Source organism: Maylandia zebra, linkage group LG9 (assembly GCF_041146795.1).
Source record: "Maylandia zebra isolate NMK-2024a linkage group LG9, Mzebra_GT3a, whole genome shotgun sequence".
Lineage (NCBI taxonomy): Eukaryota > Metazoa > Chordata > Actinopteri > Cichliformes > Cichlidae > Maylandia > Maylandia zebra.
Window position 1 is genome coordinate 12,944,948 of NC_135175.1, and position 21,840 is coordinate 12,966,787.

The 21,840-nt window shown below is 40.8% G+C and overlaps 1 protein-coding gene across 2 annotated transcripts in view; it reads left to right on the top strand.

The window, feature by feature from the left end:
- Window positions 1–2,828: 2,828 nt before the first annotated feature.
- Window positions 2,829–21,840, top strand: part of mmp16a (matrix metallopeptidase 16a (membrane-inserted)) — a 75,065-nt gene continuing 56,053 nt past the window's right edge. For both annotated transcript variants that reach the window (XM_004569499.4, XM_004569500.4), the window contains exon 1: window positions 2,829–3,352. In XM_004569499.4, coding sequence (XP_004569556.1) covers window positions 3,227–3,352 — 126 coding nt within the window. In that variant the 5' untranslated portion in view covers window positions 2,829–3,226. The remainder of the gene's footprint in view (window positions 3,353–21,840) is intronic.

The window sequence follows — 21,840 nt, forward strand, 5'->3', positions numbered from 1 at the left end:
TGTTGCCTTTGAAGTACTCATTATCAAAAATTTAGATAGATATTTAGCTTTATTTTTCATCAAAGTCATTGCAGCTTATCTCCTATCTTGGCTTCTAGAATGCCTTAATTTTATGATTTACCATTTTTTATGGCCTACCGCTGAAAAGACGGAGGTTCAGATGAACATAACAAACCTCAGAAAACTGAGACTAGAGCTTTAAATGTGCAGCTAAAGATGCTCGTGTATGCCTTCATATTGTTGTTTATCAACAATCGTAGTATGCTTTTACTCTCTTAGGCAGTCTTGTGGGTTATTTTAAATACTTCCTCACGTTCAGGATCCAGTTTAATATTTTTATTCATGCACACAGAGCATTGTAGTATTGTCTTTTACCCTCAGACAAATATGCTAAATTTGCTGTTTGTCCCACACACCTGCTAAAAGACTTGGTTTCATGGATTCTTTTAAATGGAAGATAAAAACATATCTGTTTAGACATGGGACAGCCTGGTGGCATAGTGGTTGATACTGTTAGTACTGCCTTAAAGCAAGAAGGTTCTGGGTTAGAATCCACTCTGTCTTTTGTGTGGCGTTCTGGTGTCCTTCCACAGTCCAAACACATGAATTAAGTGGGGTTAGGTTAACTGCTGATTCTAAATTGGCCCTGAATGGTTGTTTGTCTCTCTGTGTTAGTCCTGTGACAGATTAGCGACCTATCCACTTTGTAACCCGCCTCTCACCCTGTGACAACTGGGCTACACTCCAGTCCCCTCATCACACTGAATTGGATAAATGGAAGAAAATGGATGGATGGATGTTTAGACACGTGTGGCAGATTTGTTTTTTTTGGGGTTTTTTTCCATGTATTTATGTACTTTGTGTACTGTTTTGAAATAAAATGTTACATTTAAGTGTTTTTCAATGCATATTTTTTCATCTCTGGATTGATTTTTATTACATTTTATGCTTTGTAATCACACTGTGACATCTGGCCAAATGTGCTCTACATAATTATGATTACATAAATATATTATGTTATCTTTATCTAAATAGGAGCAATACTTTTTATGATTTTATGCGACCTGTAGAGACTTTAAGTACTCTGAGTCAGCTCGTCTTTTTTTTAACATTCTCTTTTTTATTGCCACTAGCTAATTCTTCCTGGAATTTGTGAGTCACATTAGGCATCTACCATAACTGTGCATCTAATTTTATCTTTACCTGGTAATTTCACTGCTTTCCAGGAAGCTGCTTTTTTTAAAATTTCATAATATACATGCATGCTTTCATGATGTTTCTACAAGTTATTAAACAAGACGTCTGTCTGTAAATTAATAATCGTCATCTCTAAAGTTTGCAAATTAAAGCTTGTTACATTAATTTTAAAATACTCTACTGGGTGTCTACATTCTCATCACTGACGAGGCATCCTAACCACTTCAGAACAGAGCTGTGCAAAAGAAGAATCAATAATTCATGAGTCCGAGCTTCACCTTGTTAGACACACAATAAATTTTACCCTTTCCTATGAGCTGACACAAAGTGTTTGTCATTTCCTGTCCAGATACAATAAACTTACATCTGCAAACTATAATTAATACTTCCTCCATGAAGTGTAATAAGCAAGATGATGGTTTTTTTTAAGAGTTAGCGTGACATGATGCCCTGCAGAACTCACGTGGATCACACGGGGTTCAAGCCAAACTGTGCCTGTTCTGACGCTCCTAGTGTTTTTCAAAACTTTAAATGGAGTTTTATCCATTTAGTGTGAGAATTTGTCCCAGGATAAAGCTGGATTGTGTGCGCAAAGTCAACTCTCATTAATAGCCTAATAGTGTGGCTCACCTACCTTTTGCTGTGGCACACATGCTGCTTGTTCCTCGTCCCCTGGTGTTAGTTTAAGTAGAAAATCATTGACCTGGGTCATTATGCCTGCCCCTTCTTTATTATACGAGGAGATTAAACAGAGGCTCTTTAATGTGGCACTTTTTGTGTATTAGTGAGGACCCAAGTGCCATTGCAAAAGCAATATAACTCTGTTTACCAATAATAAATGACACAGATTTGTCACAGTCTTTTATTAATGCAAAGATGAGACTTTGATGAAAGGTTTCTTTGTAAAAGGAGCGCTCTTAAACCGTGAACACATCACTTTCTCTACGGTGACAACACTCCTGATGGCATCATTACCTTATACTGGAAGCCAAGTTGACACACAGGAGATATCGGAGTAGGATTACACACCCACACTGAGGGTGGTGGTTGAACACTGAGCCTGTCATCGCCCTCTATTGGCAAAGGAGGGTTTAAAACATGGATACAGAAATCCCATACGCATGGGCACAGGAGCACATTACATGTAGCTTGGCTGTGGCTGATAGAAATCATAAAAATAAGAATGTAAATCTAAATATACATAGCAGTATAGGGAGAAGGTATTAAAAACGATATAAAAACCATGTAAACATTTTATTATTTTTAAAATATATTTAACTTGCACTTTTATGCTACTCAGTTTAATATTTACATCATAAAAGCTTATGGGGCATTTATGAACAGTCACAATTTTCTACTCGTCTCAAGTTATGAAATAAAGTTGGTTATATTAGCACAATAATAAGCTGTCCCTGCTTGTTGCCATGTGAAAAATGCCATGGAGCCAAATACGGAAGCCTGCGTGTTTATTTACCCAAAGAGAAGAACAATAGCAGAATACGCTGAGTGGGAAAATAGCGCTTCTTACGTTTGTGTCAAACTGCACTGGCAGGATGAGGACTGTTATGTTTTTATCTGGGATTTTGATGAGGATGGGGATGGGAGGGGGCGCTCGTGCCAGTGTGCACATGCGCATTCGGTGGGAAACACGATTGAAAACGGGCAGCTATGCCGCGCGGTGCAGAAAACGGGCTGGACGCGTCCGCTTGGAACAACGGCCGGTGTACCGGAGGACTGACCCGGGGACTGTGGGACCAGGAGGCGCCTGAGAGGCGTTAACAGCGATTCTTTCCCCGGGGATAACCTCCTCCCGAAACCGCGGCGAAAGCAGCGGGTGCAAGGGCTCGACGAATCCGCTCCTTCGCCCATTTCACTCCCCCGTCCTCTGCTTTCGGCACCGCAAGAGAGACAGCGAGACATCAGCGATGTTGCTGCCAAATGTGTAGGATTTATTCCCGCTGCCCATTTCTCTGTGTCGCCTGTAAATAAAACTGAGCGCAGACAATAAGCTCCAACAGCGGGTGTCACTATGGTTTTATTGGCGCTCCGCAGTAGGAGATGTCTTAATAGCTGCTGTATGGGGACGTTATGCTTGCAGTTGTTGCTGTGGATTTTATGTGCCGTGAACGGAGAGGAGCAGTCTTTCAGTGTAGAGGTAAGAGGACTGATTTGTTGACATCCAAGAGATTTTCCCGCACAACAACAGCTTCACGGTTTTTGTTAAATTAAACTGTGTTATTTTTATCCTCATTTAAAAGAATGATAATAATAATAAAGTGTTAGAGTTGCTCTGTAACTCCAGTCCCTTGTGCTGATGTTTCACCGACCACAACAACAGAGCCTTTGTGAGATGCCCAGCTGGGTTGTAGTTCTACCCAGTTCGTTAGCCGCTTTTAGACAGTTTCCCAAGGAATGTGCATTTCTGAATGGAAGTGCAGGTATTGTTAGAGGGTTTCAAAGCTTTATTTCCCTCCCCAGCTTGTGCTTGTTTGTGTTCTCAGAGTGCTGAAACATTGAATTTTGGATTGAAACAAAATGTGGGCTACCTTAATGTAAAAAAACAAACAAAAAAACCCACACACAAACAAAATAACATTTCCACTCTTATCTAGGTATGTAAACAATGCATAACCCTATGATTTTAAAAACTGAGCCAGCATGAGCAACGATGTCAGAAGTCAATGGGCAGACATTCAGAGTGGGTATGTGCGAGATTATTGTGTTTTAGTGGTTTTACTGCATTCGCATACCCCGTGTCTGCAAAAACAAACAAAAAACAAACAAACTCAGGTCTAAGGCTTCACTCTGCAGGAAGGAGATCTTATGGGGTCACAGAGAACAATGTGGGCAGCCAGATGAGAATTTAACAAAGCAGGGAAGGTTCCTTCACAAAGGCAGCTTGTATTCTGAAACGACCGCCCGGCTTAATGGGTAGTTGAACGTCTTCAGGCTACAAGTGTTGTGCCAATGAACTCTGAGACTCAGACTTTTAAAAAGAATCTCTCCAACTTCTGCTAGTGTTTCTTTCAAGATGGTGTGCAACTTAATCTGTGGCTTTTGCCGTGCACGTCTGCCCCTTTTACATCCAGAGAAGGCTGTGACACTGCGCTCAGCAGCCCCTTTCCTGTCTGTCTCTCTCACACATGCACACACATGCAAACAGGAGCCGCTGCACAGGATCATCCTGGCATGTGTACTGACAGTGACTCGAGTCCCACATCCACATTTCCACATGATTTGCAAGCTGGGCATGCCAGAGGCAGAGAGGCAGCACTGACCTGATCTCTGGTAAAAAAATAAAAATAATAATAATAACCCGTGCTGCTCGGTACCATTTAACCTGGTGAAAAACGCATTATTAGCGTTAACATCATCGTTCTCTCGCAGAGCGTTCCCTTCTCCCACGTCGTCCACCTCCACTTGAATCTTATTATCCACCTCCAGCCCTTGCATCTGTTGTTTCTTTGTGTCACTGAATTGTGAATGTGCTCAGCGGTCGTGGCTCTCTTTTTCTTTTTTGTCTTTTTTCAAAGTCTCTCAACTTTAATAAGTCATTCTCAGGAAACCAAATGGTCTGGAGCTGATTAACTTTGACAACCTACAAATAAATGCAACAGCACCAGTGTGCATATTAATGCAAAGTACCTCAAGATGAGCCCCTGCTGTGCCTGTCAGGTAAAGATGCCAGCGAGCTCACAAGCGTGCTTACAGTAGTTTGATATCTATGATTTCTGTGTTTTCATGCACGTGTGGAGGACTGAAAAAGCCTCCACACGTTCTCATTCATTTGCTAGTGAAAAGTGGGCTTTCTGCTGTAATGCGAGACATTTTCTGGTCCCTAATTTAGCTGTCGTCTTTGTCACAAATGAGACGAGAGAGGCGTCGAGGCTGCCGAAAGTTGCACTCTGCTATGCACAACAACAACAAGTTTGATTTAAGCATCAGGTGGGCTTTAAACTGACAAGTTGCTTCAATTGGGAATGGGAGAAAAGAGCAATGAATGAGGCTTAAAGAAAACCCCCCAAAAGAAAGTGTTTAATTTGATCCTAAGGGGTATTCAAAGAAAAGCAAAGTCACAGTAAAGCACATGCTGTGCAGTCCCACTCCAGGCTGGTAGAATTTGGCTGCAGTTTCGCAATCTTTCTAAACAGTTTCTGTTTGGAGACTGTGCTGCTTTCACTGGAGCCACTCGCTCAGCTGTTAGGGCTGTGTTTACTCCTACACCAAGTGTTCTAGAGAGTAGACACAGATGAGTATTTCCTCTAATTAACAGGTGTGGTTTGAGGTGGGAGGTCATCCTGAGCCTGCCCTGTGATTACTGGTCAGACTGCGGTCTTTTCGAAAACCTCACCCTTTTGGATGGAGCCTTTGCTGCCGACCTTCCTGGATTTGTCTTCACAGACAAAGTGGCTGTAATGCTGTCATTCCCCCACTTGTTTCTCCTGTTTCCTCTTGCTTTGGATGACATTTTCACAGGAAGGACAGCCTGTCACTCGGTGATAAGAGTAATTAATAGGAACGTGTAACACACTTCAGCACTATACATGGCTACTGCAGAAAGATTTCTGAAAGCTCTTCAGCTTTCGTCCATTCGATTGTCTCCCCTGAAGTAATTCTCTCTGCAAATTGGACAGCGCCATTAACAATGGCTCAGGCTCGACTTAATTTTGTTTATCTCCTTGTGAGTATTATTTTCTGTTTCAGTCCAGATTGATTTTACATGGATGAGCCAACGTTTTTTGTGCGACAGCCAATAAAGTAAGTGCTTTCTCTGCGAGGCGTCATGCTGTAGGTGGGCCTTGCAGGCAGTTGATTTATCTCAGGTTATTTTTATCATTAGCTCTTACATAATTCAGAGTAATTAAAAGAGAGATTTCCCCCCTATCCCTGTTTGACAATATCAGACAGTTAGAGGGAGAAATGTAACTTAATATTTTATAAGCGTTTTCTCCACTTAGTGTCACAAATGCAGAGACATGCCGAGCTGTGCTCGGCCACGCTCCAAGTTTGTCTGAAGTAGAGATGCACAGATCGATGGGCCAGTCGGCTGTTTTCAGCTGATTGGCCATGATAGATGACTGGCTGATCAGCCTCTGGTGTGTCTGATTTCATGCTGATCTTCTAATACACATACCAAAATGTAACTACACTGGAGATACTCATTTCAAGGAAATGTATGATTCCATTTTACACTGTTATACTTCCAAGATCACCTCCTACCCTTAAACCCCCCTTAAATGACTATGTATAGTTGTGGTACTCTTGTCTTCTGCTAGCTGTACCTGACACAGTTTGGCCTTGAAATAATTTTCCTTCCTTTTCTTTCCTAAAGTTGAAAGTAGCTGTCTGTATAGTCTCACAGATGTTTCATCAATCTGTCACTTCGCAGTTAATCGTGTATTCTTCTTCTGTTCTGTTGTTTAATAGTGGTCGGTAAATAAAGCCTCTATATGCTTTACCACTACCTTTTAGTGGCAGTGCTTAGCATGCTACCAGGTAAAGTAAATGTATATCATTTAAACAAAAAATAGTTGCATAAAGTAGCTAGTTTTCTTACAACTCGATGCTTATTCAGATAATCAAAAATCATCTTAGCTAGGGATACACCAATACCGATACTGGTATCGGGTATCGGGGCCGATACTGTAAAATGTGTGTGTACTCATACTCGTAAAAGTTAACCGATACCATGAACCGATACTAACTTATTTCGTTAATCAGAGGGTGGCTTGTCATTTTTGTTGTAGTTTTTTAGATTGGCCACTAGGGGGACATCCTGCGTTAAACAGGCACAGGGTTAGACGAGTCAGACTGGCAGCTCCAGATAAAAAAAGAGAAACTGGAGGCTGCTGTAGCTAGGCTAAACAAAATGTCAGCAGTGTGGACTGGGAACAGCCAACTTTAACTCAGGTTTTGGAAAAGCGATGAAAAATGTCAAGAGAAAATCCACGGGCAGTTAAAATAACAGAGGCTCTGACTCATTTTATCGCTCTGGATGACCAGCCAATGCCAGTCGTGGAAAACATAGGATTCTTCTCAGCATACCCAAGCTGCGATATGAAATTCCCAGCCGCCCACACATCAGGGAGATAATGGTGCCAAAACTTTCTAAAGAGGTAAAGACAAGCAGTGTGTGCGCGATGTCAGTCCTCGGTTTAACGGCAGAGTGGACTGATGATCCACGGGCAGATGGGGAGTTCGTCAATGCCAAATACTTTCGTTATTTTGTTTGTTTGTTTACAATATGGACACTCTGCAACAACTTTAAAGTTTATTTTATTCTCAAACCTAATTTGTATTTATTTTATTCCAAACAGAAGTGTTTATTTATTATTCCGAAAGCTCGAGACAGTGCCAATAGTTCAGTGATATTTTGTTAAATTTCAATTTGGAGACTCTGCAATAATTTAACAGAAGTGCTTATTTGTCACTTGAAATTTTTTTGTGGTCATTTTTATTAATATATTATTTATCGGCAGAGAATAAAATAAAACCTGTCTTACAATTCATTGCATTTGTGTGTGTGTGTGTGTGTGGTAGAAGTATCGGTTTTTGTACTCTGTATTGGCAAGTACTCAGATCCAAGTATCGGTATCGTATTGGTTTGAAAAAATTGGTATCGTTGCATCCCTAATGTTAGCAACATGGCATGCAAGCCCCTGAGCCAACTTTAACATGGTATGCTGGAAGATATATCCATGACACAAAGTGCAGTATCTAAAAGGACTTTGTCTGGGTTCCTTATAATGCTAATGCTAACGTTGAAGCCAGAAGTTTGCCAGTGTAGCATGTGTTGATTCCTAATTTTCTTTGCTAATCTACATATTTTTGTTATTTAACCACTGTGAGATTAATAATCTGTTTAGTTTCACAGTACATTTTCAGTTGAATTATACTGTACAATAAAGCTGTAATATGGAGCACTACAAATAGTCACTCATTTATTATGTACATAACATAAGTTTCCACTGGAGAAGCCTTACAAAGATGATTATGTGTCCTGTCAGTTACAGGAAGAAAAGCAGAATTTTGCCGAAACACTGGAACAACTTTAAGAGAAAAGTGTGTCTGAAACATTTCCTAAGTGTTTGTTTTTCCTCTGGAATTTGAATACTTTGAATATGTTTATATGAATATAAATATGTTATTATGTTATAAAAACATGACCATATACATTTCCATCTGTGTCCAAAGATGGCCGAATCACTCAAAATGTTAATTGTATTGCTTGCAGGTATTTCTGTGATCTGTGATTTACATTTGAGATTCTCTTGGAGCACAACAACACCGATGTGCACCCACTAAAGCCTCGTGAGCGTCACGCTGCCTTGGTTACACTCAGTGTTTCACTGGGAGGCATCAGGTGCAGAGCTGCGCTCTGAGTGTTTGAAGTGTTTGAATCATGCCACTGTGCAACTAGAGACAAAGACAAGTTGCTTAGTCAAAGATAATCTACTGTAAAACAAAGACAGCGCAAAGTTGTACTCCCATCTGTTAACACATCCTTTCTCAGATGGATGAATGAATTAATAAAAGGTGGTTTGGCTAGACTCTGCTGACTGTCGGCTGTGATTATTAACTCCAACCAAGAGTTCTGTCAGCTCGCTCTGTTTGCTCACCTGTTAGTGAGGAATCGTGAAAGAGCCGATCATCATCAATCATAAGGCAGAACCGAACTTTGATCTTTTGTTGCACAGTAATGGACCGGCCATAAGTGTAAAACAGAAGCATACACTTTACATCTTTGTAACAAATATAAACGCTTGTTAGCTTAGCATAATTGAAAAATGAAGATGGCTTGCTTTGTTCTGTCCAAAACTATAAATGCATCAATCAGCATCAATAAACATCTGTATTTACATGTATATTAATTATCCTACAAACTTGAACTGGAATGTATTGTTATACCTAGAGCTGGGCGATATAAGATTTTTTCATATTACGATATGTTTTTTTCATTTCAGGCGATAACGATATCTATCACGATATGAGCCAAATAACTATTTGTAAGATTTAAATGTGCCGTTGCTCACAAGTAAAATGTGAAATAATCAGCAGCTTGTTTTTATTTAAATATTTATTTCCCATAATAAGTTCAACAGGGTAGATGTACTTAAGGAACATGAGACTTTTTCAGATAAATAAAGGCAAATATTGCAAACTACACAAAAGGCAGCCGCTAAAGCGTTTAAGTTTCAAAATAGAACAAATGAAACTGACTAAATTGTCAATTCCACTTAGAAACAAAATATTAATTCTAAAAATAAATCTTAGTTCGTTTTACAGAAGAACAGACAAAATTGACTTACTTTTGTCAATATCAAATAAACTGAGAACTAAAAGGAAATTCCCAATCTCTCCTTGTTGTATAGCTTAGCTTTTCAAACAGTTTTAACAGTTACTTTAGTCTGACAAAAGCCGAATGACGAATTAGCGCTTCCAGTCAGAGACTGAGGCTACGTCCACACGTACACGGGTATTTTTGAAAACGGAGATTTTCCGTTTCCGTTTTAAAAAATAATCCCGTCCACACATAAAGGCAGAAATGAAGGAAAACGCTGCTATGAACATGCCAAAGCAGCAGGTGGCGCTAGATTCCTAACCGTGGGAAAAAGTAAACAAAGCTGGGGCATAGAAGCAGAACCGAGTCGTATGTGTGTATATGTAAGCATTTAAACACTGCAGAGAGTAGAATTAACAGTAACAGTATTGTAGAAATTCATTTCACTGAAACAATAACGTGGCGCACAGTGTGACGTCAAAAAATGCGCACACCTTTGACGCTGCGTTTTCTCCGTTTTTCTGGTCCACACGTAAATGCAAAAACTGAGTTTTCAAAAATCTTCGTTTTCAGTGACCAAAAACGCCGTTTACGTGTGGACGAAAGGTGCAAACGCATAGAAAAATCTGCGTTTTCAAAAATACCCGGGTACGTGTGGACGTAGCGCATGCACCAGTTTATTGTATTTCCAGACTTGCTTTCGGCACAATTTACAGTGCACGCTACTCTGTTTTTTGTCAGACTTGAAATAGCCGAAATACCTTCACACTACGGAACTTCTATGGCTCTTCCGTTCGACAATCTCTCCGGCATTGGAATCATCATCAGTTTTCTCTTCGGTCACGCTCGGTTGATTTTTCTAGTCGGCGCACTCATTTCCTCCATTACCCGGGCGGTACGGTGGCTGGCTGCTTCCCAAACAAATACACATGTGCGGCTTGGCACTTGTGCTGTACGTAACAAGTCACGTGACGTGACGCTGCGGCTGTGATTGGTTCGGCTCTGCGCTACGTAATTTGGATTGGCTGTTCTTTTTTTTTTTTAAGTGGACAAGAGCGGCGAGGTCTATCGCGATAGTTTAATTTTTCTATGGAGAAAAAGTTATATCGCGATACATATCGTTATCGTTCTATCGCCCAGCTCTAGTTATACCTATGCAGTGATTAAATTTTTTTTAATACCAACTTGCTAGTTTAACATTTAACTACATGGCTGTTCTGAATCAGCTTCAAATTCAGGTCAGACTACATGAATTGAGCCTGATTATGACCTGCAACAAACAAAGTAGGGTGTTGCTTTGCATCAGGAATGAAAGTGCAACTTGATCATTTTGTATTTCATAGTGTGTCACAGCAACTGAAAGTCAGAGCTGCAATCAGAGGAAGTAGCTTCTTACAAGTTTTCAGAGTCTTCGATGGCAGTTCCTTCAAGTCTGTGACTGAACTGACCGATGTGGTGATTGGCATTGGTGTTGGAGCTGAAATTGAGCACATCCAGTGTCACTTTGTTTTCTGCAAATCTCTAGCTAGAGTCTCCTCCCTGATGACCATCGCACGTGTCCTCAAAGACAGCGCGCACAGAAGGTCACAGAAAGGAAAGATTTTCAGATACATATCCCCCCCCCTAATTATAAAGGGCAAAAATGTTGTGCAGTCTGGGCTAGGCATTATGCTAATCAAAGCTTATTGTCTTCTGTATTTAGCGTAATTTTTAAATGGTCACAAAACAAGAATGGGATGAGAAGTTCTCATCCAACTGTGGCAACAAAATCATGCTTGACAAACTATCCCTTGAGTAAGTTTACAATAATTAAATAAACTATTACTGTGTTATATTCTTTACATAGCTATGTAGGCAGTGTAGCTGCTTTCAGCACTGGGCTAAAGCCAAGCTCAAGTGCTGCCCAGTGCAAACTACTCAGTGCTGTTGTCACTGTGTGAGGAATGGGAGAGCTTCATCCCCACATCTCAGCTCATGTTACCAGTTGGCATGCTCAGCCCCTGAGTGGCATCTGAATAATGGAAAACAATTGATGCGAACGTGTGTGGATGACACACCATGTGCCTGTGTGTCCTGCAGGTCATAGAGAGAATTTATGTTTTAATATAACACCATACACTAGAAAACAGTGTTAACAGACCTCATTTGCTATTTTTGGTGATAATCGTTCACTGTGTGTTTTTTTTTTTTTCTTTTTTTATTTCCCAGAAATTGCTTGGCACTCAAACAGTGTGCTTAGTACTTTGGTGTGTTTTTCCTTGAATTTACAGTTAATGAAGACTGAATGTTTCTATACTTTCCCTGCGCCACGGTGGTTATCAGCACTGATATTAACAACTTAACTACACAGTTCTCCAAAATAGCCCCCAATTGAAAATGCATCACGTCCTTTTGCGGCACAGGCTTCGTGTTCCATCAGTGGCTGGGCTGGCTATTCCTTAACAATTTATCTTTAACAAAGTCAATATTAAATTGTTGCTTTTGTTTCCCTGCAGCCGTATTTTCCTCCTACATACAGTACACTTAGTGTGCATGAGCTCACCTCCTGTGTCTGAGTGCACGCAGGCATATTTATGAGTGTATTTATATTGGTGCGCTTCGCCCTCGTTTCTCACTGAGGAATCATATGGATTACACACACACACACACACACACACACACACACACACACACACACACACACACACCATTTCTTGACGTCATTTGGCTTTGGTAAGAGAGCAGATTTGTGAGCCACTGGGGTGTCTGTGTCAGTCTGTTCACCCAATCCTGGAGAAATACAACAACACCTGCACAGACGTAAATGATTCATAATCATGCACACGTACACAAGCAGACACACACACACACGCACGCACACCTGACTTTCTCTGAGCAGCCACTTGTTATTATATTTTGTTCAGAATTTTTCCCTGCATGTCAGTCTCCTTCTTTCTAAGACACGTCTTTGGTCACAGCTTACTGAGCTGTTAAATCTTTAATGTCACTAACAACAGCAACATTAGATGATGCCAATGGGGCATCACGTGTAAGTCTGTCAATTAGGCTTTTGACAAACGCTCAGGGGTGTGTTGGGGTGTGTGTGTACATATAAACGTACGCATAGTTTTGTGAGTCATGACAACTGTTTCAATCTGTTCCTGCGTGCATGTAATCACATTTCACTGTGTTTAAATTAGCGATTGGGCTTCATCGCAGAAATTAATGTACTTTGAAACCTGAATATCAAACAGCCTCATGGAGGTTTTTGTCTTTTAGGATTGATGTCATACTGCAGCTCCTGTCACATGCCATAATCTTGATGTTTCTTGCTGTCATTTTTCATTATCTTAAGTCATTAAAATACTTTGACAAGCTCCCAAAAGATTATCCACTTAAAGCCCGCTGTTCTGATCAGTATGTATGATCAGACTCTGACATTTTTCCATGACATTTTTGTGACATTTCATCCTAATGGGGCCACTGAGAGGGTGGACATGGCATGCATAAAGCCATTGTGTGTTTGTGTGCGTGTGTGTGTAGGCACTAGGGGCTAAATGTGCTGCAGCGCCCTGCTAAGCCTCTGCAGTCATCGCATCGCATTGGGGTCATGAGGTGCAGACGATGGTTTTGGTTTCATTAAAAGTCAGGTTGATTCTTTTTTCCCTCGTTTAAATTTTACAGTATGAATTTCAGTACGGCACTTTGAATCATGTGGGTATGTGGTTATTTGTGTGGGCAGGAAAAGGCTGCGGTTGCCTTGACGACCCTGGCATACTCGCAGTGGTCCGGCATGTAACCGATGAATAATTCAGGGCGGTCAGAGGTGGCAGGCTTCCCCAGAAGGCTGGGATCTTGTTCCCACAAGTCACCTGTGCTGAGAGATGATCACTTCTAGCAGCTCTGCTCCAACTTGCAGCACAGATTGAGCCACTTCATACCATCATCACTGGGTATACTCACAGGACATTTTGATGTAATGTCTCTACTCTGCTAAATGTTTATTAATGAATCAAGTGGCTGGATGTGCTCAACAGTAATGCTTGGGCACAGGCTTTCTTAACAGTTGCAGCTGAAATCATTTTTAAAAAAGTACATTCATTCTCCTTTTTAAAGTGTAGAGTAATTGGTCAGCGTGTTATTTGTAGTGTAGAAAAGGCTCTGGGCAAGGTCTTCCAATACTGTTTTTCTGTCCTAGCAGGGAGCTAATTGTATTCTGTCAGCATGCCGGGGTGTAAATCATTCACATTAGACAAGCAGAATAGAAAATAGAAGGGCTTTCAGTGTCTGAGGCCACAACTGACAGGTGCTGCCCTTTAACAGGTTGTATCTCTGTCTCGGCAACAATTTAACTGACACACAGAGTTCCATTCTGCTAATGCAGCTACCTATTTGTGAAAAGGCGGGTTGGCCATTTCTTGACAGCTAGATCTCAGTTTGATCACAGTTTCGACATGTGGACCTCCTGAATAATTAAAGACTAGTTCAGCCACCAGAAAAATTGTTTAATTATAAAATCTAATTTAAAAATAGCACTACCACATTTTAAAAAGTATCTTCAAGCTGAGGCATACTCTGTGTCTATCCATGGGCCAGACAGAGGTGAAGGCTTTTAAGTTCTGTTCACACAGACTGGTTGGAGACTAGCTGACGACCACTGGTTGCAACAAGAGAAAAATGAATATTCTCTCACTAGTTGCAAATGGTTCATGGCAGCTGCTGTGAATTTGACTGCTAGAGCCTCGATTATGCAGGCCTAGAGATTGGTCAGCAATGCTATGGTAACCACCTGTCGCTAGGAAAAAAAAGTGCATTCTGTGACTGATTGACAAGTGGTTGGTGAAGGTTGCTGCCAGCCGCTAGCAGGAAATTAGTGGCAAAGCGATATTGGGTGTAATACCTAAATTCTCCTTACAGTTTCTTTGACTGTTAGCAGGTGGCTACGATTGCCATTTCTTTGCATAGAAGACTGCAGACTGAAAACTATAACCCCAAACTGGAAACCGAGACCACTTGTCTTCAAAGTAAAAGTTGCACTTTTTGAAATGTGTTGATTGTGTTGATGTGTTGACCTCCAGAGTAAAGTTGTGCCTCAGAGATCTGAGGCACAACTTTACTCTGGAGGTAGATATTCTCCATTGGCAGGAGGGTGCAGACCGGTCTCTAGGCCTGTGTAATGAAGGCTAAACACATAATCAGAGAACAGTAGTTATATCCAGTAACAGCTGTTTTCCACGAGTAACTTTTAGTAACCATTTCTCTGCAACTCTCACTCCCATGTGGACACACTTGATGAGCACAATCACTCAGCTAAATTCTAATGCGCTTGTGCACTTTATTAATGCTTAATAACAACATTTTCACAGCTACTGATCATAAAATAAAATTACTAAATGTTTCTTCGTGGTATGTTCTAGATGGATGTCATGCTTGTATCACCAAATAGTAAAAGTAAGTGACCAAGGAAATGCGTTACTTAGCCTACAGAAAAAAAGATAAAATTAATATAAGTGATGTCCCACCGCATTGTAAGAAATGCTCAGCACTTTCTTGCTTCGATTAACATATTCTGGCTCTATCACTGTCTGTATATAATAGAATATCATTTCTTATAAATCTCCAGCAACAGCATGTGCACTCAGCCTGACAAAGCTCAATTAAAATATGATGAACAGTTGATCTCTTCTGTTCCATCATGCCTGTGAAATTTCTCACAAGCTTGTAAACAAACTCTCTGGCGTTCGCTGAGGGTCTGTTACAAGCCTGCTCCAAGTAGGAGTGTAATTCAGAGATTTGCAGACAGGCTGAGAAAATGTTGCTGTCCCTTTATCACAGGGACTAAGGTTGAGAAGCAGAAAAACCTACAGAAAGTTAGAATACCATGAAATCCACGTGGGCCATATCTGTAAATTGTTCATGAGACAAAATCAACAACAACAAAAACAATTGTATTGCACACTAACTGTAGCTATTCTACAGCCCTCATCCTCTGACTGAAGCTCACAGTGAACAGCTAATGCAAATGTGGTCTCCAACATAGGTCACATGCCGTCTCTGTAACCTGAGGGGACCAAGCCCCTATCAGTTGATCAGTCACAAATGCCAACATCAGCAGCTGCTGTGTGATGGCGGTGTGTTGCCATGACGACCGGGCTTCCTGAGCCACATCTCATCCATAATGGAGTGATCCCGTCGCCTTACAAGGTGGCCTTTTGATGGCACCCATCGGCTAATTAGCCCGCCTTCTGCTCGTTAAGTCACAGGCCAAGTCAGCTCGTTGGAAGGTGGTCTGATGAGACGAAGTTCACCTCAGTTCAGCACTCGTGTCGAACATCTGGATGTCTGAGCCTCTCCTGAATGCTGCCCAAATTCACCTGAGATGGCTTTACTAATGATAATACAAGTTTTAGTCTCTGTTTGAGACAATTCTCTAACTGAAAAGTGTAGTTGAAAGTAGTTGAATGAGAGGCGTAGAGAAACAGGTAAAGGTGTAAAATGGGACAGAAGAGGCTTTTTAGGGCAACTTTGAGGATGGAAATTTGAAACCGTGAGATGTGTGTGTGTGTGTGTGTGTGTGTGGATTTCTTTTCCTCATAATGTGACAAGGGTGAAAAAGAAATGCACTTACCGTGAAGAAGTGTGCAGGCAGGTTAGGGGAGGCCAGGTTCTTCTCACATCTGAAGCATGAGAGAAATCTACTTCAAAGTAAAGTGAAATCAAGTGTGGAGAACCCAAAAATAGACACTGATGCATTTCAGAGATTTTAGCCTCTGTCAGGGCACTGCTGGTTGACTCCTTATCCTTCCACTTCAAGAGGGACTTGATTTGTGAAGAAGTTTAACCTCATTTTAGCGCTTTTGCTGCCTTCTGCTTTCAGGGTGCGCTCAGTTAGAGCGGCACGATTAATCGTTAGAAAATCGCGATCTCAATTCATACTTATGTCCGATCTCATTTCCAAATGACAACGATTTAAAAAAAAGAAAGAAAAAAGACGATGACAATTGTACCACATTTTGATCTGGGACGTAATCTGCATGAAAACAAGCACTCACAAATGACAAGGGCGGAGCCTTATACCACGTGATAAAGAAGCTGGCTCTTAAAATTGGCAGGGAAAAAAACAACGGAGAGCACGTCAGGGATGACGAGAAAGTGACAGGAGAAAATCCGTCCGGTCAACCACCCAAACATCAATAACGGGAACCGTATACAGCGCTTCCCTATGTACGTCGAACTTCCGCAGGCACAAAGAAATTACGGAGGCTATCACTTATCACCTGACTAAAGATATGGCTCCCATCAACACTGCAAAATGAAGGATTTAGGAAAATGATCAATACCCTAGACAAACGCTACACAGTGCCGTCCCGCAACTATTTTTCTATTGTTGCGCTACCTGCTCTATACACGCAGTGTCGAGCAACGATGGAGACAGAATTTCAAGCAGTTCAACATTTTGCGGCAACAACAAAATGTGAGACATTTGTTGTTTTTATGTTTATTTATTGTTTTTATGTTTAGTTTCAACTGTTACGAAGTTGATGTGCAGTTAATAAGTGCAATAAATATTTATACTGGAAAAGAAAATCGTGAGAGAATCGTGATCTCAATTCTAAGCCAAAAAATCGTGATTCTCATTTTATGCAAAATCGTGCAGCCCTACGCTCAGTACTTAAAGAACAATGCTTGGCTGGTTTGGAGTGAGTGCTCAAATTGATCGACCAGGTATGATGATTAATTCCAGTTAGTTTGTGGTGAAAACTGTGAAATTATCACCACAGTGCACCTCTTGAGCTTTGTAACTTGGAGCTGTCACAGCTGGGGCACGAGTGTACGATCGTGCCGGTTTTACATTGTACATACCGGTACATTGGCACCTTAAAGCTGCCAAATCAAACATGCCGAGCTAGCCGTGACGGTGTCCCCTTGTTAAGGGGAGCAGCCATAAGTGGCTTGTTTGCTAAAAGTATCATCTTTTGCCAGGATAAACTTGACTCTGATCAGTCACGAGGTCCAGTCCAATAACCTAAATTAGCTGATTAGCACAGAGTTGTAATAGAGGTGGTAATTAGCTGTACACACCACTTTAAACAGTTTAGTTTAAGACATTTTAACATAGGGATCTAATATGAGAATTGACTTTGTGTTTACGCCCCCTTTGCGCTGATTCTAAAACTGTTAGTTTGATCTCTCTCCAAACAATATTGACCGAACCAGCAGCAAAAGAAGATCCAAACTAAGCTTCACATAAACATCGTCATGGACTCCCTCTTACTTTTGCTGTTTTGCTTCCACCACAATAAAATCACACTTCATGCACAGCTCTCTCTCTCTTTCTCAGTGTACTTCAAGAACAGTTTCCCGTCTATCCCCGAAATATGTTTTCTGCATTATTCGCTTGCTTGTTACGCACAAGACTACCGTTGTTTACAGCGCTGTCGGCCAATGTTTTTTTTTTCCTTTTACTTACTTCCGAAATGAAAACCTAATTTCTGCCGTTCAATAAACTTCTGAACAAATTTAAACTTTTTAAAATTATACAAAATGCAAAACGCTTAGCCGTGTCTCTAATAAAACCTCTGTAACTTCAGAGGTAATGTTCATATGTTGATTAATGATTTTCTTTCGTTTTTGATGTACTGCAGAATATTTTTATAAAATTCCAGGCCAGGAAAATCACCATGTTTTTCTGTGATTTATCTTCAGCTACTTTGACACAAAGGCATCTGCTGTGATGCTCACACCTTTGATAAAGTCTCGAAAGTGTCAGCTTCCTTTTTATAGATACAAAAATATGTAAATGTCCTGATCTGAATTATAATATTTCTGACTGTCTGAGGCAAAATTTCCCAGATTCAAATCGAATTGAATCAAATCGAATCGTGGATCGAATCGATTCAGGATCTCGTGAATCTGAATCGAATTGATTCTAGAAATCAGTGACGATACCCAGCCCTACTCCTGAGCTCAGAAGGTAGGGCATGTCAGCTCCTGATCGGAAAGTTGGTGGTCTGATTCCTGGCTCCCCAAGTCTGCATGCCTGGGAAGTTACTAACCCCAAGTTTCTAACCGATGCATCCATTGGATGTGAATGTGTGTGAATGGCAGATAGAAAGCACTTAAAGCATAGAAGAAAGTGCTTGTGTGAATGGGTGAGTGTGGCATGTTGGAGAGTAGGAAAGCTCTATATAAGAATCAATCCATTTACCATTTACTCTCTTTTGGAGACGGCAACAACAGACCTCTAGGGGAACTGGGCTCCTTTTCTTTTTATTAGCTATTTGGACATTTTTAGTCGTAAAAGATATCTTGCTTTGTGCAAAAAATAACAAAAAAATCCAAGTTGAAAGGTGTATTTATCACAATTCAGAACTGTTCCATCAGTGCTCCAAATATTTCTTTGGATTCTTTGTAGCTGCCCTTTCTTGAGCTCCCTTTGCAAACACTAAAAGCGTATGAAGTAAAAAGTGTTGATGCTTTGATCTGGGAGCTGAATTACTGATGTGTTCATGGTTTTACCATCTCCTGCTCATTTGTCCTGGGCTCTATTTCTATCTGCAATCCCTGTGACTACAGAAAGTAGTCCCTGTTATTACACTGACAAGAAATCCAAATTGCAACTTTATTGAACCAAACCATCTACGTTCACAAGCTCCCTCGTTATCCATTTTGCAGAGAGCAGGACGGGGAAGAATTTCTGTCTTATTGAATAAAGGATGCTGTCGAAGTGGAGCCTCCTGCTCTCAGGAACCCTTGCATCGGCAGAACCCCGGGAACCATAGATCACAAAGGGAAAGAGTAAATCGATGAGGATGAGAAGTGGGCAGCAGCAGAGAGGGAGGATAATGAAAGAAAACAGAAAGAGATAAGGACAGATGGGAGAGTGAAATGTAGAAAAAGTAAAGTGCTCGGCACTGATTCAGCAGAACACGTCTTTAGATCTTCAGTTTTTTCTCTCTCTGATTATAAGATCTCCATCGTGAAGGTTGTAAAAGTCAACTCTGAATGAACGAATGGACATAATACTCACAGTTTATTATAGCTTCAAATTCTGCAATATTGGAAATACTGGAAATAATTTATACTTGTGCTTCCTCCATCTTTAACCTCTCTCCCAACGGAGTCACATAAAGTTTGGCACGATGACGGAATTAAAGATCAAAGCCTTGGATTGAATCTTTGAACGTGTGCAGTTTTAATAAATGTGAGCCTTGAGCTCGTGCTTCTCTTTGATTCCTGCGTTGCAGTGTGTGGATTTTGGTCCTGAAACTGCAACTGTCGCAACTTTTTTTGTTTGACTGTGGAAGTTTCTGGTTTTCCGCGTGAACGACGACACGAGGAAATGCGAGCAAAAGCGGCGGTTTGAGGAAAAGCTTTGAAGTAATCTGAGCTTTTTTTTAAAAACTACAACAAACACAGTTTGGAGTGTTTTTAGCTTAATGAATGAGACTCTATGAAAACCATCCTGGTGATGTCAAAGCGACGTATCAAGAGTACAAGTTCTAAAAAGAAGTGAGGCTGCGTTTTGAAGCGGATGTCCAGAGATTAGAGGAAGTGGACATGAACCAATAGCCCTTATTTTGGTTATTCTGCCAAACGTTGCAGTAGCAGAGACACAATGACCGAAATGACTCAGCTGACTGTTTTTGCTGTCAATGCGGAAATTTTCATTGGAATTACTGGCCGCCCTCTGCTGCTATATTCATCCTTTTGTGCTGTCGTGCTGTTTCCCCACGGTGGTGTACATAAAGAACCGGTATGACAGCTACACCCTCCACATCCTGCCACCATGTTTCATTCTCATATGGGACGTCGAACAACCCTTCACCCCTCCTGCGCGCTCGAACTGGCACCATCCAATATCCCCTCAATGTTTGAGTGGTAGACAGCGACAGCCGCAATAACTCAAAGCACAAACACATCACTTAGTTCTTGCATCCCAAAAAAAAAGCGAGTTTTCTTTGCAGCCTTTAATTTACATAATCGTCACGTAGCTCTGTAAACATCGATGACATCCGCACACCAAGTGTTGGTCACAAATTGACAGTTTCTTTAAGTTCATGAATATCTCAGTTTCAGAAGTAAATATTTCCTCTGGGAAAACGAATACACTGGCCTCCCTAGCCTCTTTTTATCTCAGGAGGAAATATATGCCCAAACTTTTTCAAAACCCATCCAGCCAATTGAAGCTGGCGTCGAATTAAAATATCTCTCTGCTGATGAAATCAGGTTTTACAGTAGTCTCTTAGAACTGCAGAAGAAAAAGAAAAAGCGTTCTGCTACAAATATGCAGTGCCACGTCTGAACTTGTGTGCTTTTCATCTGTATCGTCTATTTTTTCCCTTTCCTCTCTCCCTTTTCCCTCTGAAAGCACTAGGGCAGTGGTTATAGGACAGAGCCAAAGTTTGGTTACCAAAGGGAAAAAAAAAAGAGGAGATGAGAGGGAGGCATAGAGATGATTACAGGACAAGAAGAATTAAAGCAGACATTGGAAGGAAAAGAGAGTGCCATGAGGTGGAGAAGATGTGGGCATAGAAAGAGAAGAGAAGAGAAGATCTTACAGTGTTTGGTACTCGTGAAGTCTGCTGGGAAACGCAATGGAGTAACTGTAACAAGTGGCTTGATGTGTAGTCAGATTTGCAGATTTATTTATTCATTTATTTTAACTAAAGTTGAATCTAGTAAATCTGACACACATTGTAATGTTATCACCCACCCACTCACAGCGAGAGGGGGACGAGGAGAGTGCGGCTGCAGGATGGGCACGAAAAGCACCAAAGCGTGCAGTAAAGAAAGGGAAGAAAGAAAATACACAAAGAGAGGTTTGGGGTTTACAGGCAGGTACTTGGAAGTGTGAATCATGACACAGGTGTAACATTTTGGCATCTGCCAAAGTGATGAGAGTGGAGTTTGATACTGTAAGTCATTGATGCAGAGTTTGAGTCTCTTCATGAAGGTCTCAGTAGATGTGCCAGTCACAACACAAACTACAGAGAGAAAGTCTCGCTTATTCTAGAGTTAAGACTTCAATGAGAAGCCGCTTTTTTAAATGTTATTTATATTCCAATGTAATATAGACATATTAGTAACTGGGTTTGTCATTGGCACTGTTAATATTTTCCTTTCATCAAACAATTTCAGGGTAGAGAAAGTAGAAAGTTTAGAAATGCTGTTTTGCTGGCTAGTTCTGATCTTACTGAAAGAATGTGTCTTTATCTCAAGTGTAATTAACAATGTATGAAGTTACTTTAATAATTAAATAGAAAACATAATTTCCACATATTTTGTCAATATAATTCTTAGCTTTATTCTCATAAATTACTAAAGGAAAAGTCTGGGATTCAGAATAACTGGCTGTGTGGAAAGAAAAGAAAGTTATTTTT